Source organism: Corythoichthys intestinalis, chromosome 5 (genome assembly GCF_030265065.1).
Source record: "Corythoichthys intestinalis isolate RoL2023-P3 chromosome 5, ASM3026506v1, whole genome shotgun sequence".
NCBI classification, from domain to species: Eukaryota; Metazoa; Chordata; class Actinopteri; order Syngnathiformes; family Syngnathidae; genus Corythoichthys; species Corythoichthys intestinalis.
The window spans coordinates 27,880,640-27,901,885 of record NC_080399.1 but is presented as its reverse complement, the minus strand read 5'-3'; the positions used below and the strand labels follow the sequence as shown (position 1 = coordinate 27,901,885).

General features: G+C 38.5%; 1 protein-coding gene across 1 annotated transcript in view; it reads left to right on the top strand.

Annotated features, from left to right (window-relative positions):
- Positions 1-21,246, top strand: part of LOC130916594 (protein inscuteable homolog) — a 53,121-nt gene that overhangs the window by 18,713 nt on the left and 13,162 nt on the right. Inside the window, exons 3-7 of the mRNA XM_057837443.1 lie at positions 7,339-7,711; positions 7,790-7,842; positions 8,115-8,238; positions 8,316-8,429; positions 15,101-15,226. Of these exons, the coding sequence (XP_057693426.1) occupies positions 7,339-7,711; positions 7,790-7,842; positions 8,115-8,238; positions 8,316-8,429; positions 15,101-15,226 (790 nt within the window). The remainder of the gene's footprint in view (positions 1-7,338; positions 7,712-7,789; positions 7,843-8,114; positions 8,239-8,315; positions 8,430-15,100; positions 15,227-21,246) is intronic.

Genomic DNA, 21,246 nt, shown 5'->3' with positions numbered 1-21,246 from the left:
CAAGTGAATTCCCCTTTCCTTGCTCAGTGAGGATGTACCAAAGGAGGAGACGCCCCAAAGTGTCATAGTTCTTTCAGTAGTAATGAAAAATAAAAAAGCTGCCAAACCCCCCAAATTTTACATTCCATATAGGAGCTCACAAAATTATCAGCTAAAAGGACATCTTAGAATGACAACAGCTTTTAAAGGCCTCGCTATAAAACCAATTGGTTAATGGTCAGTATATGTCAGAGGTGGCCCAACCGGTCCTCAAGTACCACTGTGGGTCCTGGTTTAACCAGTGAAGTTTCTGCTGAAACAAGCAGCACCCGACATCCCTGGTTTCTGTCTAGCTCTAAATGTCTTGAGAATGAAAAAGTTGCCTTTTGTACCTTAATTTCCGGTCTATAAGCCGCTACTTTTTCCCCTTTATTTTGAATCCTGCGTCTTATAGTCCAGTGCAGCTTATTTGTTTATTTATTTGGTTAATAGGCAACACTTTATTTGACAGCGGGGTCAACACTGCCATAAGACTCTCATAATTATGCCATTACACTATCATGGGCATTAATAAATGCTTATGACAGATGTCATTAAATGTCATCCGGCAAATTAAGTGACTCCATTTACGTTCAGCTCGGATCTTTTACATCCATTCAAAAGTCAGACAATTTGCCAGATGACAAAATGACATCTGTCATAAGCATTCATCCATGCTCATGGCAGTGTCATGTCATAATTATGATGGTATTATGACAGTCTTATGGCACCACTGTCAAATAAAGTGTTACCAAACACCATAACTAGCAATTAATGAAACAACTAGAACAGTAACTGAAGAAATAATTAGCACGGAACATGAATTTTAATTGTTGTTTACATTTGTAGCATTGCGATGCATGCTAGGAGACATTTTGGACGACAACAGTGTTTACAGGAGGTGGCAGCAGAGGTTGAATGTCTCCCCCAAGGGAGCAGTGACTGCCAAATGAAGCTTCTTGAAACAATCAAGCTTTGTAGCCAATTGGTTCAAAGCTTTATGGTGGTTCATTTGGTCTTACGACATCTTATGATGCCGCAGTCAAATAAAGTGTAACTGGTTAATATCTATTGGTGTAAATATCTCATAATACAATGAGGACAGCTGCGGCTTATAGTCCAATACAGCTTATCTATGATCAAAATCCATTTTCGTGTCAAATTTGGTGGGTGGCGGCTTATAGTTAGGTGCGCCTTATAGTCCGAAAATTACGGTATACACATTTCTCCGGATAAAAAAAATCTTAATCCCATAAATACAAAGTTTTGCTTTCCAAAACAACTTCAAAATATTGACAAAATAAAGTATGTTACACTAAAGCTTCAAAGTGTCTTCGTTTGTCGTTCCGAACAGGCCGAGCTGCTTGCCAGATGTCTATGTAAAGCACGCTTTTATTTCTCTGGAAAAGACACCTTTATTCAAATAGAAATACAATGTTATTCAAAATATGCCTTTTTGTTATTGGTAGGGTAGGACCATAATCCCGTTTGAAAAATGTCCTTAATACTGTGGGGGTTAAGGATTTCTAGAATGTGATCATGTGTTACAATCATAGCAGAGTTTTTAATAAGATGAAAGGTAAGTTAAGCAGGAAAGATTGTTTCGGTTTTTAAAAAAAATTTTTTTTACTGGTATTGCGATTATTACAAGTAATTTGTGGAACCCTGAAACATTGCCTGCAGAACCAGAGACCCTAGTCTGAAAACCCACTTCATGGTCTGACGCTGAACACGATGAAGCAGAATAGAAATTGGAAAATGACTAAATATTTTATATGCACAGTAGTAGTTACTCAGTGTTCTGTCACCAAAGTATTTCAAATCAATTTAGTGCTCACTTGTTCGCCAGAGTTACGCTGGAGAAGGAAACATCATTAGACAGTATAGTGACTCATTGGCAGGCACACTATGAGCAGCAAGCGCTCCAAAAATGAATCACATAAAGTTTTTGTTTTCGCTTAAACAGAATTTGAGCACAGTAAATGATGTTTTGGACAAATTTAGACACATTCTTCTCCCCCCCCCCCTAAATTTCTTGTTAAACTGAGCAGGAACGACCTAACAGTTTAGCTCAACATTGAATGACAGGTGCTTTCATTGCCTGACCTCCCTGTTCAGATACTAAATTGGACTTGGGAATTGGGGAAAAGTCACTTTTTAAAATGCATAGGATTCCAAAAGTGTCCTTCATTACGGTTCATATTAATTTTTGCGAGATTACAGTTCTTATTCATTTTTGCGAGATCTCTATTTTTTAATACAGTACATTACTTCAAACTTCAACTGCCCATTGAGCTGAGAAAAAGCTGCAAAGACCCTAAATAGGTCTCAATCTCAAAAATACTTAGCTAAACTAAACTAACTGAACTACTATAACTAAAATATGTCAGCGCCAACACGAAACGGGGACAAAGTCTATCTGGGAGGTTTCCAACATCTGGTACAGTAGTGTTAGAGACCTAACAGAAGCAAGACGAGACCTGATTGTAAACTGTAAGGAATTCCACAATACCTGGACCAGAGGTACTTTCACCCTTTATTGTTTGTCGTATGGGCAAATTATTCACCTTGGAAGCTAGTACTAAAGACGCAATAGAAACAAGATATTGCTCCATCCACAATGCCACTTTTTAAGATCTGACACTCACTGAGGTTGAAAGTTATTGTAACTGTGTGACAAGTATTATAAAAGTCACACCAGACAGCGTGAAAGAGGCTGCTGACACTGAATGATGCTCAAGGTAGCGAGGAGCTGACTTCCTCAGACAGAGTTGCTAGGACCACTCTCTGGGCCCCATATATAAATATTTGTTTTTCAAACTAAAGTGCACCACTTCCCCTGCTTTGGCAAACAGACCTATTATTATCCCTATCATTGTCGATTTGCGGCCGGCGAGGCGAGTAAATCCAGCCCGGCTCATTTTTACGCAATGATGTAATATAATGTGTGGAAAAATGGTTTGGAAATGGCCCCGACAGAAAATAGATGCGTAGGTTTGTGCCCAGACGAGCTTACTTTAGGTGTAGCTAAGTGGTTAATTGTGTGATTTGATACCAAAGTGAGAGCAAATGCGCAGCTTTCCTCCTCATCAGCCACAACGATTGCTCATCAAGCTGTCTCAGTGTGACTCACTCCTCGCAACCTTTGTTGAGAGGTTTGCTGACATAACCCAAAACTCATTCTCTATTTTTTGTAAAGGATATTGGTAGCAATTTGTGTTGGTATTACTTAGAATTACAGTCCCATCACAATATGTCTGTGAACATGTAATAAAAGGTACAATATTTTTATACTTCAAATGAGATTTACCAATCTCCTGGTCACAACACAGATGTTCGATTGCTGGTGGTACATCATGGCAACAATGCAACTGATTTTGAATGGTTTGCGGTTTCACGATGCCTTCCTGGTAAAATGGCACTTTAGACAGAAATGTGTTGGTTACATGTCGTTTTCGAACTTGCCGAACTGTACACGCACTAATTAGGACAATTACTTAGGGTTGTTCCGATCCTGTTTTTTTGCTCCCGATCCGATCCCGATCGTTTTGTTTGAGTATCTACCGATCCCGATATTTCCCGATCCGATTGCTTTTTTTTTTGCTCCCGGTTTAATTCCAATCATTCCCAATAATTTTTACCGATCATATACCTTTTGGCAATGCATTAAGAAAAAAATGAATAAAACTCGGACGAATATATACTTTCAACATACAGTACATAGGTACTGTATTTGTTTATTATGACAATAAATCTTCAAGATGGCATTTACATTATTAACATTCTTTCTGTGGGAGGGATCCGCGGATAGAAAGACTTGTAATTCTTAAAGGATAAATGTGACTTTGTATATTGTGTCTAAATATTGCCATCTAGTGTATTTGTTGAGCTTTCAATAAATGATACTGCACCCATTTAACTGTTCTGCCCAAATGCATGATGGGAAGTGCAACCATGACTGTGCGTAGGGGTACCAACTGATATATCTTCTCTGCTACTACCTACTAACTACTACCTTTCTTCCCCACATTGCCTCTCACGATATTTTTAATTGCTGAGAGAGAGATTGTAAGGATTTAGCCAAATAAAAAAAAGGCTTCAAAGGCTGTCAAAATTCTCCCAACTCATTATACGCTGCCTTTTAGCTTCATATTCATAGGTAAAACGGCGCCTTTATAGATTGAATGCGACAATGCGTGAGTGGGTCGTGCAGCGCATGCCTTAATTATTTAACGAGATTAATTAAAAAAATTAATTACCGCCGTTAACGCAATAAATTTGATAGCCCTACTTTATGCCAAAACTACTCTGGATGAGTGTAAGACATTTTGTGTGTAACGTTAAATACAATTAGAAAGCGATTTAAATAAAATATATTTCTATATTAAAAAAAGGCATGTCCGATATTTTTTTGACGATTCCGATACTTTGAAAATGATGTGATCGGACCCAATCGATCGGGATGCCGATCGATCGGGACATCTTTAACAATTACCTCTCAGCACTTGCTTCACAATGGCAGCGAACAGGTTAACAGCCCTCTTTGAGGCAGATTTTTCTTTAGGTATAAGAGTGGCAATAACAAAATTTATGGTTGAAAAAGAGGGAACCTTTGTAAATTTATAAGCGTGTTTTTAGTGGATTTTGAGGTCAAATTGGAAAGTGTGCTCCCTCTGGGTTTCAGATAAAAGAAATATTGTTGCTTAAACCTTCGGTGCCTCGCTGATCGGCTCAGAGACTTTCATGTCGTGGGTTTGTTGCTGTGGAGGGTTGGTGGTGTTGACTGCTTTTTATATTGAATGAGACCTTTGCGCGACCCAAACAAAAGCCCACATTGATTTGCTTTCATAAACCACCAGCCGCTGTTGGGTTTGTTAGTGGATTAGACAGAAATGGAGCTGTGGCTTTTTTTAATGATTCCGTCCTGTGTAGCTGAAACCCAATACCTGGCTGCGTAAACGTCATGCATCCAGACAGCTCGCCAATGGAAAATGTGTCTTTGGCCAGCACGCACCTCCACAATCTTATACATCCCCCCTTCAATCTGGTCCCGAATGGCCAACTACAGATGGTGCACGGGGAGGAAAATTTGAAATGTTGTAGGTAGAGATCACGTCATTTTCAAAGTATCGGAATCTGCAAAAAAATATCGGCCATGCCTTTTTTTAATTAATATATATATATATTTTTAACTAAATCCTTTTCTAATTGTATTTAACGTTACAGACATAATAAGTTTCAATCTTCCAGAGTCTTTAGTTTAGGCTTAAGGTAGGGTTATCAAATTTATCCTAATAACGGCGGTAATTAATTTTTTAAAAAATGTATCACGTTAAAATATTTAACGCAATTAATGCATGCGCTGCACGACCCACTCACGCAATGTCGCGCTCAATCTGTAATGGAGCCGTTTTACCTATACAGAGAGATAAAAGGCAACGTAAAATGAGTAGAGTGAATTTTGGCAGCCTTTGGAGCCTTTTTTTAATTGGCTAAAACCTTACAATCCCTCTCCCTACGATTAGAAATATCATGGGAAGCAAGGTAGCAATTGAGCTTTATCTTAACACTAGGGCTGTCAAACGATTAAAATTTTTAATCGAGTTAATTACAGCTTCAAAATCAATTAATCGTAATTAATCGCAATTAATCGCAATTCAAACCATCTATAAAATATGCCATTTTTTGCTGTAAATTATATATATATTCTGTAAAATAAATTGTTGGAATGGAAAGATAAGACACAAGATGGATATATACAGTGGGGGAGAACAAGTATTTGATACACTGCCAATCATTGGCAGTGTATCAAAAACTTGTTCTCCCCACTGTACATTCAACATACGGAACATAAGGACTGTAGCGGGCATTTCACTCTACTCTCATTTAAATCTGTCTATGCTGTCCTCACTCCGAAGCGTCTACTTTTTCCAAAGCTTTTTCCAAAACGACGCCTTAATAATCAGACTTCTCCCTTTTTCATCTGATTTATTAATAAAATAGCCTCAAACCATTGTCCTCTTTAGACCGTCGTAAAACTACAACAAAAAAAAGTACACAAGCATTGCATTAGCAACAACGTTAGCTTAGCACGCTATACAGGTTCACTAAACATAAACAAAAAGCGTCTCATACAAAAAATAGAACATTTCGCTTACTAACATAATATGTACATTCTTTACAACAACCATACTTACGGACAAATCTTGTCCAAGGATCATATAAGCACAACATTACAACGTAAGCGTCAGCCCGAGACGTCGTGCAGTCATATTGAACTGGCAAGAAAAAAAATAAACCATGTCGCAAAGCGACCACAAGAGTTCGCTGTTAGATAGCACAAAAAGCCTGCTGTAAAACTTACCAAAAGGCAGAATACTGACTGAGCGGGACATGTGCGTTAATTGCGTTAAATATTTTAACGTGATTAATTTTAAAAATTAATTACCGCGCGTTAACGCGATAATTTTGACAGCCCTACTTAACACCTTATGTTATTTGCCAACGCAGAGAAGATATATCAATTGGTAGCACTACGCACAGTCATGGTTCCACTTCCCATCATGCAATTGGGCATGACTACAGTATCATTTACTGAAAGCTCAACAAATACACTAGATGGCAATATTTAGTCACAATATACAAAGTCACAAGTCTTTCTATCCGTGGATCCCTCGCACAGAAAGAATGTTAATAATGTAAATGCCATCTTGAGGATTTATTGTCATAATAAACAAATACAGTACTTATGTACTGTATGTTGAATGTATATATTTGTCCGAGTTTTATTCATTTTTTTCTTAATGCATTGCCAAAATGTATATGATCGGGAAAAATTATCAGGAATGATTGGAATTGAATCGGGAGCAAAAAAAAGCAGTCTGATCGGGAAATATCGGGATCGGCAGATACTCAAAATAAATCGATCGGGATCGGATCGGGAGCAAAAAAACATGATCGGAACAACCCTAGTTGTAGGCATTGAGCTACTTCGAGGACTCCCTGGGTGCTTGGACTCTAGATTGCCCTCTTAAGATGCAGTTCATTAGGAAGGTATTGACATGTTTGCCTGGTGCAGCCACTTGTCATCAAAACGCCTTCTCCATTCAATGGAGTCTTGCAATAAGCAGCTTTTGCCAGAGAATAAACAAAAATCTGGGGGGAAAAGAGCCACGGGTATGGGAACTTCACATGACAGTGGAAACTATGTGATAAACACTGTGTGGCCGCTAAAGGCATGTTCTTCAATAAAAAATGTTCTGCAGGGCTCTTGATTAAAAGTGAGTGACTTCCTTTCTCTTGTGGTTGTCTGACCAGCAGTAGCCGCCTGCAGTGCCTGCAGGTGGACTCGGTCCAACGCTGGATGGAAGACCTCCGTCACATGACAGAGGTAGAGTGCATGTGCGTTCTGCAGGCCAAGCCCATCGAGGTCGAGGATGATATCCAGCAGGCCGAGCTGATTGTGTCCGCTGCGGCGGGCACAGCGGCGGGGGATCATGTGGCACGCAACAACCTTCAGACACTTCTGCGAAGGGCCCTAGTGGTCAGCACTGAGCTGGGAAAGATGTTCCAGCGACTGGAGAAGGGACGCTGGCAAAGGGTCCACAGCACAGCGGTGCGGGCAAACTGCCACGTGCGCTCCTTAGTCCACGAGTACAGTGCGGCACGCAGTACCCCGCCTGAGATGCAGAAGGTGATCTGGATGGGTTCTTTTGAGTACTCAGCTGCTGATTTTATGTCGCTCAAACATGTGGTTTTGCTTTTCTTGCAGTTTGAGACATCTCTCCTGGAGAAGTGCATGGAGCTGACGAATATCACTGAGAGGTACATCAAGTCGCCAATATGTAGTGAAGTGCAGTGATTCATAAAGTTTGGTTAAAGTACCACTGGTGGCACATGGGCTATCTCTAGTGGTATTTGAAGAAATCACTTATTTACATCCATATACTACTTAATGTAAAAGTGGTTTTATTTTTCTTTAAAATTTCCAGTAGATTTATTATTATTTAGGTAATATTTACTGCATATTTCATAACAGTCCTTTTAATATTGAAGAACTTAAAAACATATCTATTCATCGCCCCTTTTCCCTGCAGGTGCCTACACACCGAAGACGAGTTTTTCTTGAAGTCCATGAGGGATGCCATCCACGAGATCCTGACTGATGTTAGTGATTCGTTCAGCAACATGATTGACTTGGCATTAGCCAATGAGATCCAGGTTTGTACCTCATGCCTTGTCCTCCTTTGCATTTTGGCTTGATTTTCACACGTGAGAAATCCAATCTCTTCTTGTAGGTTCTGATCAAACAGATTGAATCTTCAGACAATGTCCAAACTATCAGCAGTGCCATCAGTAACCTGCTGTCCCTAACCCAGGACGGGCCACAGCTCTGCAGCATTATAGCCAAGGTACTGAGCTCAGTGTGGACATTAAAAAGGGGGTTTGGGAAAAGAAAGAAAATAATAATTGCTACAAATTATCACTAAAGACGTCTGAGCAACGGACTCCATTTTACAGCCCCGATTATATAAATTCTAATCTGGCCAAATCCAGTCAAATACCCCAAATGTGTTCTCCCCAATCCATTTTATTCAAAGATGCATTTGTGATGACTTGTGTGGACTTGGGGAGGTTCGTATTTCAGAATGCAGTTTAAAATGGAGTTTCACTTGATATTGCGAAATAGCTACCATTCTGAGGCCCTCCTATCCTCGGGACTTCTTCGTTCAACTGAACTTGCTAAGTCCAGACCAAAAATCCAAGGGTTCCAACTTGCTGTACTGGGTATTGAGAAATGGCCCAATTTGCTAAACTAGCTGATTTCTTTTTGGGTTTTTTCCGCAGAGTACTTAACTTGAGGTAAATTGATGCCTAGCTCTGACAGGTTATTTTGGATACAACATCCACTTATTGGTTGGGTGGCAATGATGATACTCCTTATTGCTAGTGGGTAGATGGTTAAGTCGGTGCTTGCTATCGATGTAAAGTTTATCTTATGTGTGGTGTCTTTAACAGTCTATGTGTGTACTCTGCCTTTTAAGTGTAAAAGGCTGTTTAACCGCAAAATCAGACTAAGTAGATCAGACAGAAAGTCTCAATCGGGCCATTAGTTAGCTAGTCGCTTCCAAGGCACACACACATACACAGATTGTAAGATCAATACTGTCAGTTCCCATTAGCGCCGAGCATTGATCACGTGGCTTAGGCGAGTCTACCTATCAATCCGCCCCATCTTACAGATAAGGGGAGGGTGCGAGGTTGCCTTCCTGTAGTGGCTAATGATTGATCACCACTAAATGACATCACGCCACCTCTCTATCTCTCTCGCACACACACCCACACACACACCCCAACGCACCCTCATTTGCACTCACAAACACACAGCACGATGAAGTGCATAATTTCTGGCCATTGTCCAAGATTCTCCAATCCTCATTATCATTTTCCGCAGAGTGCGTGCTTCTCTTCTCCCCCCCCTTTTTTTCTTGTTAAATGCGATTAGATTTTTAAATGCTGGGAAGGAGAGCTGATATTTCCTGTGTGGTGACACTCAGTGTACAGTATGCATGCAATGTTGTGAGTAACAGTGTGACATTAATTGATGAGTCATTGTGAGCATCAAGCAGACTTTGACTCAAAGATGACTTGTATTATGTCTAATTTTTTGGTTTGTAAGTGAATTGCCTATCCTCATTTATTCATCTTAGGTAAACCCAGAACTCGTTGCCAACTACATGGCACAGTAAAATATACCCCTGAAGGCCAAAATACTGGCTTCATTAACACTGGTTTCACATGGTGATATTAACAGTCAATAACTTATTTTTTCTCACACTTGTGCCCCTATTGTTTGTGTTAAAATGTAAAAAAAAATATTTTAATTTGGGTTTCATAATGATGCATTTTTTTTGCGTGTGATAATATTGTTTCACACTTGGACTTCATTAGCAATGTACAAATTCGATGTAAAAAAAAATACTCTAATTTCCGCCCAAATCTCAAAACATTTAAGAAAAATCCCTATGTATACGCCGCCACTGATTATAACGTGCAGGTGTCCATGTCGTAATATTGGACATTTACATCGAGAGATGTTAGAAAAAACATTTGATTGATCAAAAATATACTTATTAACCCAATAAATATATATAAACACACCCAGTTCCGTTCTCATTCATTTGTAGCGGCCTGTAACTCCCGGGAGCCAGACACCACAAGTTATTATCATAGCTGGGCCATGGAGCAAACTGAAATGAAAATGTCATTTAGAATTATTTTTAAGGCAAGGCAAGGCAAGGCAAGGTAAATTTATTTATATAGCACAATTCAACACAGGGCAATTCAAAGTGCTTTACATCACATGAAGATCATAAAAATCACATTTAAATCAATACAACGTAAAAACCAAGACAATCAAAATCGGAAATAAAATTATACATAAAAATCACATCTAATAACAAATAGAATAAAAATAAATAAATAAAATTAAAACAAAAACTACTACTAAAAATAATAATTGAAATCAGCAATGGAGATAAGCACAAGAGGAATAGAAAGCAAGTAGATTGAAATATATAGACAGTTATGGATATGCAGTGCTAAACAAAAGCGTTTTTAGCCCTGATTTAAAAGAGCTAACAGTTTGAGCATACTTCAGACGTTCAAGTAACTTGTTCCAGAGGTGAGGAGCATAATAACTAAATGCTGCCTCACCCTGCTTGGTTCTTGTTCTTGGAACATGCAGAAGACCTAAGAATCTAACAAATCAAGCATGTATTTTGGTCCAAGGCCATTAAGTGTTTTGTAGACGAGCAGTAGTATTTTATAGTCTATCCTTTGACTCACTGAAAGCCAGTGTAGCGATTTCAAAACCGGTGTAATGTGGTCCAGCTTCGTGAGGACTCTGGCTGCAGCATTCTGTACTAGCTGCAGCTTCCTGACTGATTTTTTATTAGGACCCGTAAATATACCGTTGCAATAGTCCAGTCTGCTGAAAATGAATGCATACATAAGTTTTTCCATGTCTTGTTGAGTCAGAAACCCCTTAATTCTGGTTATATTTTTTAGGTGGGTAATAAGCGGAGTGAGTGACGGACTTATGATGGCTATCAAATTTTAGGTCTGAGTCAATAATTACGCCAAGGTTTCTGACTTAATTTGTTTAATGAGAAAATATGAAGTGCGTTTGTTAATTTATTAAAAAAAAAAGAAAAAAAAAACATCTATAGATAAGCTGCTTTGTTGTAAAAGGCGCAGGGTAAAAAAGTAGCACCTATAGTCTGAAAATACAGCAGGGTATATCATAGTTTCATAATGTAAATTCATGTGACAGCTGAGGACATAAAAAGGTAAACCAAGTCAATACAATTAAGCGGAGGCTGTGTAGAAATCAAATGCAATGTGCTCACTGAAATTGAAGATTCATGGTAGACAAACTCCCATTTCTCGAGATGACATAAAACGAGATCAATAAAAACAAATGATCACTTTAGTTTACTAGTTACAGGTAGCTGGTTACCACTAGCCATTAGCCCCTATGTGGAATCAACAACCAACATTTCAGACTTGATTTTTGAGGTTTCACAGGTATGTATTAAACCTTCCCTAGTAATTCACAACAATGAAATCTGACAGAATGGAAAAATGGAAGCAATAATTTGTTTTATTTTGAATTTTTTAAAACCTGTCTTGTTCAGCTGCTTAGACAGGGAAGATGGTAAATCTGAGTGTCTTCAAAGGCAGAAACAATTGGTAGTCTGGTGTACTCCCATTGTAGTTGTTTACATTGTGTTGTTTATTGATAGATTGCAGCCGTACAGAAAAGGCTTTACAAAAACATCATTAAATAAATTTATGCTACCTAATGTAGCTAGCGTTGTTATCCTATTATGACTACAGTTACTAATGTGGTGAGGGTATACCTAGTAACCAAAGGGTAAGAAGAGGAAAGATCGGTCAGATCAGGTAAGGTGAGTGTGCAAGCAGTGTTATCACTGTGTAGTGGGGAACCATGCATTTAAAGTGTCTCAGTGACAGATGTCTGATTTATGATATGTTCAACCACATATATGCAATGGGCACTTTGATAAAAATAAATAAATAAAGGAATGTGACTTTGTATTCTATCTACTATTGATAAATAATCTACATTTAGAAGACCTGACACTGTATATAAGCAAAAAGGCAGCTATAAACGGTTTCTGTGTGTAAATAATAAGTGTTGATCTGGTGCTTCGTGCGCAACGGAGTGCAAGTTACAGAATTACATGCTGCTTTGGTCTATTCGTGCGAATGCGTCGTTGAGCAGAGGCATTTTTAGCCGCGTGCGTGATGATATCAGAGGGTGAAGTCAGTATAAACGAGGATATAGAACTCAACGTCATGTGAATAAGTAAAGCAACCGTGCAGGTGAAATCTATAATTTTAACCTATTGCTGAATGTTTCTCAGTAGGATTCAAGACTCTCCTTTTTATTTTCAGACTGTTTAGCTTTAATGTTGGCAAAAAAATATAATCTACCAAAGCAATGCATCTTGAATCCATTCATCCACTTTGTATACAGTGTGGCAAATAAGTATTTAGTCAACCACCAATTGTGCAAGTTCTCCTAGTTTAAAAGATTAGAGAGGCCTGTAATTGTCAACATGGGTAAACCTCAACCATGAGAGACAGAATGTGAAAAAAAAAAAAAAAAAAAAATCACATTTTTTGATTTTTAAAGAATTTATTTCCAAATTAGAGTGGAAAATAAGTATTTGGTCACCTAAAAACAAGCAAGATTTCTGGCTGTCAAAGAGGTCTAACTTCTTCTAACAAGGACTAACGAGGTCTAACGAGGCTCCACTTGTTACCTGTATTAATGGCACCTGTTTTAACTCATTATCGGTATAAAAGACACCTGTCCACAATCTCAGTCAGTCACACTACAAACTCCACTATGGCCAAGATCAAAGAGCTGTCAAAGGACACCAGAGATGAAATTGTAGACCTGCACCAGGCTGGGAAGACTGAATCTGCAACAGGTAAAACGCCTGTGCCACCCCGTGGCGTCAAAATGATAACAAGAACGGTGAGCAAAAATCCCAGAACCACACGGGGGGACCTAGTGAATGACCTACAGAGAGCTAGGACCACAGTAACAAAGGCTATTACCAGTAACACAATGCGCCGCCAGGGACTCAAATCCTGCATTGCCAGACGTGTCCCCCTGCTGAAGAAAGTACATGTCCACGCCCGTATGCGCATCGCTAGAGAGCATTTGGATGATCCAGAAGAGGACTGGGAGAATGTGTTATGGTCAGATGAAACCAAAATAGAACTTTTTGGTAGAAACACTGTTTCTCGTGTTTGGAGGAGAAAGAATACTGAATTGCATCAGAAGAACACCATACCCACTGTGAAGCAGGGGGTGGAAACATCATGCTTTGGGGCTGTTTTTCTGCAAAGGTACCAGGACGACTGATCTGTGTAAAGGAAAGAATGAATGGGCCCATGTATCGAGAGATTTTGAATGAAAATCTCCTTCCATCAGCAAGGGCATTGAAGATGAGACGTGGCTGGGCCTTTCAGCATGACAATGATCCCAAACACCAGGGCAACAAAGGAGTGGCTTCGGAAGAAGCATTTCAAGGTCCTGGAGTGGTCTAGCCAGTCTCCAGATCTCAACCCCATAGAAAATCTGTGGAGGGAGTTGAAAGTCCGTGTTGCCCAACGACAGCCCCATAACAACACTGCGCTAGAGGAGATCTGCATGGAGGAATGGGCCAAAATACCAGCAACAGTGTGTGAAAAGCTTGTGAAGAGTTACAGAAAACGTTTGGCCTCCGTTATTGCCAACAAAGTATTGAGATGAACTTTTGGTATTGACCAAATACTTATTTTCCACCATGATTTGCAAATAAATTCTTTAAAAATCAAACAATGTGATTTTCTTTTTTTTTTTTTCCACATTCTGTCTCTCATGGTGGAGATTTACCCATGTTGACAATTACAGGCCTCTCTAATATTTTCAAGTGGGAGAACTTGCACAATTAGTGGTTGAGTAAATACTTATTTGCCCCACTGTACGTAGCACTTATGTGGTACAGGGTATTTGAAGGGTTGTAGTCTATCCCAGCTGTTTTTCAGGGTGGCATGTTTCCAGGATTTGTCGCACATCTGCAATACCTTAGAGTTCAAAGGTTCTGGTTTCAAATGTTTGCTTGGTTGAAGAATAAAATTGTAAATGTCTAAATTTCCGTTGTCATTACATTAATTTTGTAACAAATTGTGGCATTAAAAATTAGTTTTAAAAAATCCCTTTACAGTTTTTAGTTTATTATTTTTTTGACTAATGGACAATTTTCTCAAGAAATTAAATGATACTTTCACAGAAATTCCACAATTTTCAACTGCACACCTTCAAGCCAGACCATGTCCAACAATGCATTCTGAATACAACACCCTGAAACTGAAACTTATCCAAGAAATTAAGACATATGGTTACAAAAACGTTTATGGGAACATAATTTTTTGCGAGGGCCAGCATCTCATCACAGTTATACAGATGTCAACGGAAGGTTCCAGAATGACCCTTCAGTGACAACAGAATATTGAAATCCATCACATAGTATAAACATTGCATATTTCATGAGTTTAAACACTGACAAAATGATGAGAAGCTGCAAAAATTGTGTCCTTAACATGTCTACGTAAACACATTTCCAGGTATTCATCTGTGTGCAAATAGGCAGAATTACCTCGTGGAAGGACAGCCATTATCCTAATAAGGCCATTAGACCGGCCATGTGTTGTTCACTCAGTGGAGTGGCCAATCACGCTGCCCTCCACAACCCGACCACTCTTTCGTGCATGGATGATTGGACCAACACGGTCCTCGTTGTGGTTGAGCCGAAATGTTTGAACAGCCCTTTGCTTGTCACCTCTATACTTTGAGCTGTTCAAGTTTCTGATAATCAAGCCTTGCATAGTAGAGTGGAAACCTTCGAGTCTAACACCCCAGTGAAGTTGGATACTTGCAAGTAAACTGGTTAAGTGGTTTCAAAGTGAATATGATGCAAATGTCTATGAATGTTTGCAGGAGGGAGCGGTGGTGTCGCTGTTTAAGATTTGCCGCCAGGATCGCTTCCAAGACCTCTACGCTCACGCTTTAAGAACCGTGGCCTCCATTTGCTGTGTGGAGGAGGGCATCAAGCAGCTGGATAAGGTACCAACACACGCACTCAGCCTCTAGTTCTGATACTGATTGGTGATCCCAGTACTAATAAGAAACTTTTGGTACCGATAACATTCAAAATCAACTATGCATTGATGAAAATGAACTGAAATAGAAAAAAAGTTTGGAACTAATTAGGCAATGATCATAAAATGATAAAGGTTTTCACCAACTTATTTTCTTGAGGCTTTGATGCATAAAGTAATACATATGGGGAGCATTTTACATCCCAATTTATATTGTTAAAATGAGGGGTTAGGAAAGTATTCAGGCATGAAAAGTCTTTCAAAGCAAAAGTCCGCTCCTTGTGAGCGCAGAGTTCTCAGGGGAGCGAGCGTCTGTCAGCCGCGTCCGCTCAGCCTCGACAAACACAACTGTCGCTGTGGGGGGTGGTGACGGTGGTGTGCAGGTGCTGTTTATCAACCGATACGCTGCTCGCTTTCATCCCCTAATGGGACTTTATGTAATCACAACATGGACCATAATAGGAAAAAAAATCGGGAGTTGCCTGTTTGATTGACAGATAGTGTACTCTCTGGTGTCACCTGACTTTTAGTATTTTGCAAAAGATTTATGATTGTGATTATTAATACAGTTTTGAGTTACCTATCTATAGTTTAATTATTATTTGAATTGGGGGAAAAACATTCCCAATGCTTTACATTCAGTACAGGGTTTCCCCTAGGATTTTTTTCAAGCTGTGGTGGTGGGGTGCATCGGCGTCAGACAGCCTCACAATTACAAAAATTGCATCATAGCATGACAAATGAGATTTTTTTTCACATTTTCTCCCAAGAAGAACTATAACAAAGATCTATTTGAAATATTTCATTAGCCAGGCTAATGTCGTAGCTCTCAGCGACGGTACATATACGTAAAATGTGTAGCTGATTGTAGCTACATTACCCTACGTAATAATCCGACTTTTTTTTCGTAGCAATACTATAACTTACCTTTCGTAGTCCTTTTTCCTTCTATTTGGCCCTAATACGTACTACATTACCACAACAATAATCGCCCTTCTTCTAATGGATCAATGGCGTAGGTTTGCATAGGGACGTTAGGGACATAACACTAGCACCTTTTCAGGATGCTCAAATTGTCCCAACCAACTTTTAAGCAACCCTATTTGCTCGATATAATGAGTTCAGTTATTGAGGTCAATTAGATTGTCTTTACATATTTTGTAAGGATAGAATTGACCCTACCATTATTAACTGAATTACTTTCATTATGTTCAGACTAGGCATGTGCCGGTATGAGATTTTGACGGTACGATAACCGTGAGCAAAAATACCGCGGTTTCACGGTATCATGGTATTGCAATTATAGCTCCAAAATTTTGAGATGTATGGGTTTTAAAAAAAAAAAAAAAAAAAACTTTTTTCCATTGAACAGGTTTTTTTTTCAGAACATATTTGCACATTGGAACATGAATGTAATGTGAAAATAAATTAATGTGAAAATAAATAAACAAAAAATAACAAATATTTTATATAAAATTAAAATAAATAGAACCTAGACTATACCCACAGCCACAGCTCAAGTTGCTCAATATTAGAGCAAGAACAAAATAATTGCTATAAAAAAGTAAAAACACTTCTAAATAAAATTAAAAATATATACTGTATGACTTTTTTTGAGGGGGAGAAGCTGAAGTTTTGCCATTTTCAGCCACTGTGTCAACTCTCTTCTACATGATGTCATGCCTTTGTGTTAAAAAGAACAAAGAATTCATAAGTTAATAAGTTAGTTAAAGATGTGTAAGTTAGTTTTATAAGTTAGTTAAAATGTAAATATTGTTGAGGAAAGGTTTCATCTAAAACAAAAAGTGAGGAATGAGACCTCCTTTCGAAATTAGCGATCTTTGACCCGATCCTTTTTTTTTTTTTTTCTCCCTCCTTCATTTAAGCTTGTTTCTCACTCAGCGGCTGTGAGACATAAAACGTCGACGAAGCTGCTCTCCCAGCTTAGCCTAGGCTAACATTCGTCTTTGTAAGTTTTAGTTAGTTTGTACTGGACTGTCTCAGGAAATTAGAATACACAATATTCTAATTTTTTGAGACAGTCCTGTGTATATATACAGGACTGTCTCAGGAAATTAGAATACACAATATTCTAATCCTGAGACAGTCAGGAAATTAGAATATTGTGTATTCTAATTTCCTGAGACAGTCCTGTATATATACACAGGACTGTCTCAAAAAATTAGAATATTGTGTATTCTAATTTCCTGAGACAGTCCAGTATATTGAATTTGAAAGGAAAATGTGTGTTTTGTTTTTGGCGACCTTTTTCATGGTGCTACTGCTATCCTGTTGAACCTACTCACATGTGGAAAAATACAATTGTATAACGTTTTAAATGTATTCATTTGTATATTTCACCACGATTTGAGAGGTCAATAAATTGAAGAAAAGTACGCCTTGTGTTTGGAGGGTTTGTTTTTGGGTTTGCTGGCTGTTTAGCAGAATAGCGTCACTGACACTCACGGTAACAAACAGGGGAAGGGTGAGCGCTGCCGCACCAAGCCACTTCGGCTGCATTTTGGCACATGAATAATAGCGAATACCGTACTAAGGTATGACGGAAAATTTTAGTGGTTTTGAAACCGCGACGTTTTCACACCACGGTAAACCGTGAAACCGGTAACCGGCACATGTCTAGTTCAGACTTACACTAACACCATATTTTTTCCTCAAACACACATTTGATTGGCTGATGACTAGTTAAATTCCCTTGTTTTCAGTGTAAATTTAATAATGATAAGTAAATTTTACTAATCTACTAATTTAGTAAATTTTACTCAGATTTCTTGAAATGAGATTATTTTCAGCTAGCTATTTTTCTCAACATATTTATTTCAAGCAAAAAGTGAATATATTTAATCTAAAAAAAAAAAAAAATCATCATCAAAAATGGTCTTAATTGAAGAATTGATATTGTTCAAAACATTATTTGAAAGCCTTTTTTCCTTGATTCTGGTGAAAAATGACCAACCTTTGGATGCATGGGCTTAATAAGAACAAATGGTAATATTTACCTATAGTAAATTGAATAATCTGACCAATTAATCTGTTAAGTAGTCTTTAACACTCAAAACAAGATGGAGAAAATTGTTGACTAGATTTAAGACAAATGATCAGATATTGACATTATAAATTTGCAGTGTGAAAGTTAGTACAAGTCAATACAGATTTATATTTGCATTGATCATTTAACCTATCAATAAATTAGGTTCATATTGGTGAGAAATGTAGAACTGACCCCCGTTCACCCAATCTGATTGGTCTTATTAATGTCCGGTCCCCAGCAAAAAGTGTACATGCAGGTTATGCTGTTATATCGTCCCTACCAATATTGAGACGAAACCTATGCCGTTGTAATGGATCCATTTCAAGGAGTAGGGGAAAATTCTACTTGCCGTGTAAAGAGTTTTACTTGTTTCGGTGAGAAGGTGAACTACATTTCCGCACAAACGCACATCGAGGTACCATTTAGGCTTAGCAAGGAGAGGCATGAGAGCCATTTTTCGAGTGTCCCAGAGCTTGCGAAACTTGAAGGCGAATTTATCAAGGTTTCGTCAGCCGTGATCCGTCCGCTGAAACAGCATGATAGCACAGATTTAAGTACGCCTGCCCCTCTGCTATTGAATGCGTTGTTGACGTTAGTGCGGCGGCGCTCTAAAATAGAGCAAGGCTTTATTTTGGGCTCGCCTCTCGGCGCAAATTCATTCAAACTTGCCGTTCTGTCCAACACTCACTTTCGCCGAGAAGACCGATCCAAAATACTGTAATGCCACGGATAGGGGGAAGAAGGAGAGGAGTCAGTATTGGCTTACCCACTTTATTGTGGCAACAATAATAAAGAAAAACAATAACAAAATAACAGCGGGCTGCCGCGACATGCAACTGCTATACCTCACTATCTCGCCCGTTCTCCTTCTCGCTTCCTTCTACGTCACAGCTCGTCCCTTAAGGGGGCCGCGCTTAGTTATGGACATTACAAAACACAATGAATAGGTTTCCGCTGAACCCTTCACACTACGCTGCTGCTAGTTTTAAACGGCCTTAAAAAAAATTATCTCTTTTGCAAGGCGTGGTGGCTTTTATTTTTGTGTGGTAGTGCGCCACAAAGTTTTATGTGTAGGGAAAACGCTGCAGTATGATGAATTACCGGATTAAAATTCCTGTGAGCATGTCTTTTTCTTTTAATATTTGACCATTTTCAGTACAGTACCTTTCTTGGCAATTTGTATTTTGTACCCTCTTAAAAATCTAAATTTGAGGCCGCACTGCAGTTAATGCAGTAATGAGAGGGAAACTCAGGGAGGAACACCCTCTTTTGTGGGGTGGGTGCTTCTCGGAAGCCTTCGGGGCATTTCACGTCACTGCGACTGACGTCCGCAGAGACCAAAATAGGGAATGAGGGTGCACAGATGCTCATCAGTGGATACGTGTGACAGGTGTGGATATAGATAATGAGTGTCGTGTTGTGTGTTGCATGCTCATGAGTTGTCTCCAAACTTTTGTTTCCTTCAAGTGCTCGCATATGAAACAGTAGTGACAAAGACTTCAATTTACAAGTATTGACAGCTTTACATCATTACTTTCCAAACATGTTACTGTCAGTGTCAGTGAAATTGTGACGATCCCATTCGTAGAATGAATATATTATGTGTATGTAGCATATGGATGGAAGTATTTATGTGTGTATGTTTCAAAATTTCATATCACATGATCAAGATGCCAAGTACAAGTGGGACCGGTCAAACACACGCGGTGAAAAGTTTTGAGACGCTTTCTCAAGCTATTCAATGGTGAAGTGTCTCAAAACTTTGGACCACAGATGTGTTCAGTATTTTATGTGCAACAATGCCACCCTATGGATAAAGTCTTGAATTGCATGTACTAAGAAAAAATGAGCTCAATATTAACAATGATATTTTGGTGACTTATTTTTTTATTGTAATTGTATGAAATTAATTCAATCAATCTAAAAAAAAATGTAATCATAACAGTGGATATTAATTATTGTAATTGTAAGCTATTGTTATTGAATGACTCCATCAATATATGCTAAAATTAACTAATATTGCTACTTTTTTCCCTCATTTTGAATCCTGCGGCTTATAGTCCATTGCGGCTTATTTGGGTTGATAGGTAACATGTTATTTCACAGTGGCGTCATAAGACTTTCATAAGACCGTCATAATTATGACACTATCATGGGCATTAATGAATGCTTATGACAGATGCCAATAAGTGTCATCCGGCAGATTATGTCACTAACTCCATTTATGTCCAGCTCGGATCTTTTACATCCATTCAAAAGTGAGATAAAGTGTTACCAAGTACCATAACTAGCAATTAATGAAACAATTGTAACTGTAACTGAAGAAACGATCAAAGAAATGTAATTATTAAATAAATTAGTTAATTGATTATTGAAGAAATAAGCACAGAACATGAATTTTGATTGTTATTTACATATGCAGCGCTGCAATGCATGCTAGGAGGCATGTTGGATGACAACAATGTTGACAGCAAGTGGCAGCAGAGGTTGACTGTCTCCCCCAAGGGTGCAGTAATGGCCAAATGAGGCATATTTAATGAATGAAGCTTTGTAGCCAATTGGTTCAAAGCTTCATGGTGGTTCATTTGGTCTTATGACAGTCTTATGATGCCGCTTTCAAAAGTGTTACCGGTTAATATCTTTTGGTGTAAATATCCATTAATACAGTGAGGACAGCTGCAGTTTATAGTCCAGTGTGGCTTATCTATGAACAAATGCTTTCCGTGTCAAATTTGGTGGGTGGCGGCTTATAGTCAGGTGCGCCTAATAGTGTGAATATTACGGTAGTCTGATTTTTCAATAAAGTACAGCAATAAACATAAGTTACAGTTAAGAATTCTTATGCACAGCTCTATCTATCAGGTGCACCTTATAGTCCGAAAATTACGTTAATTAGAAAAATACAACTTATGATTTTTAATAGAAAAGTTCAGTTT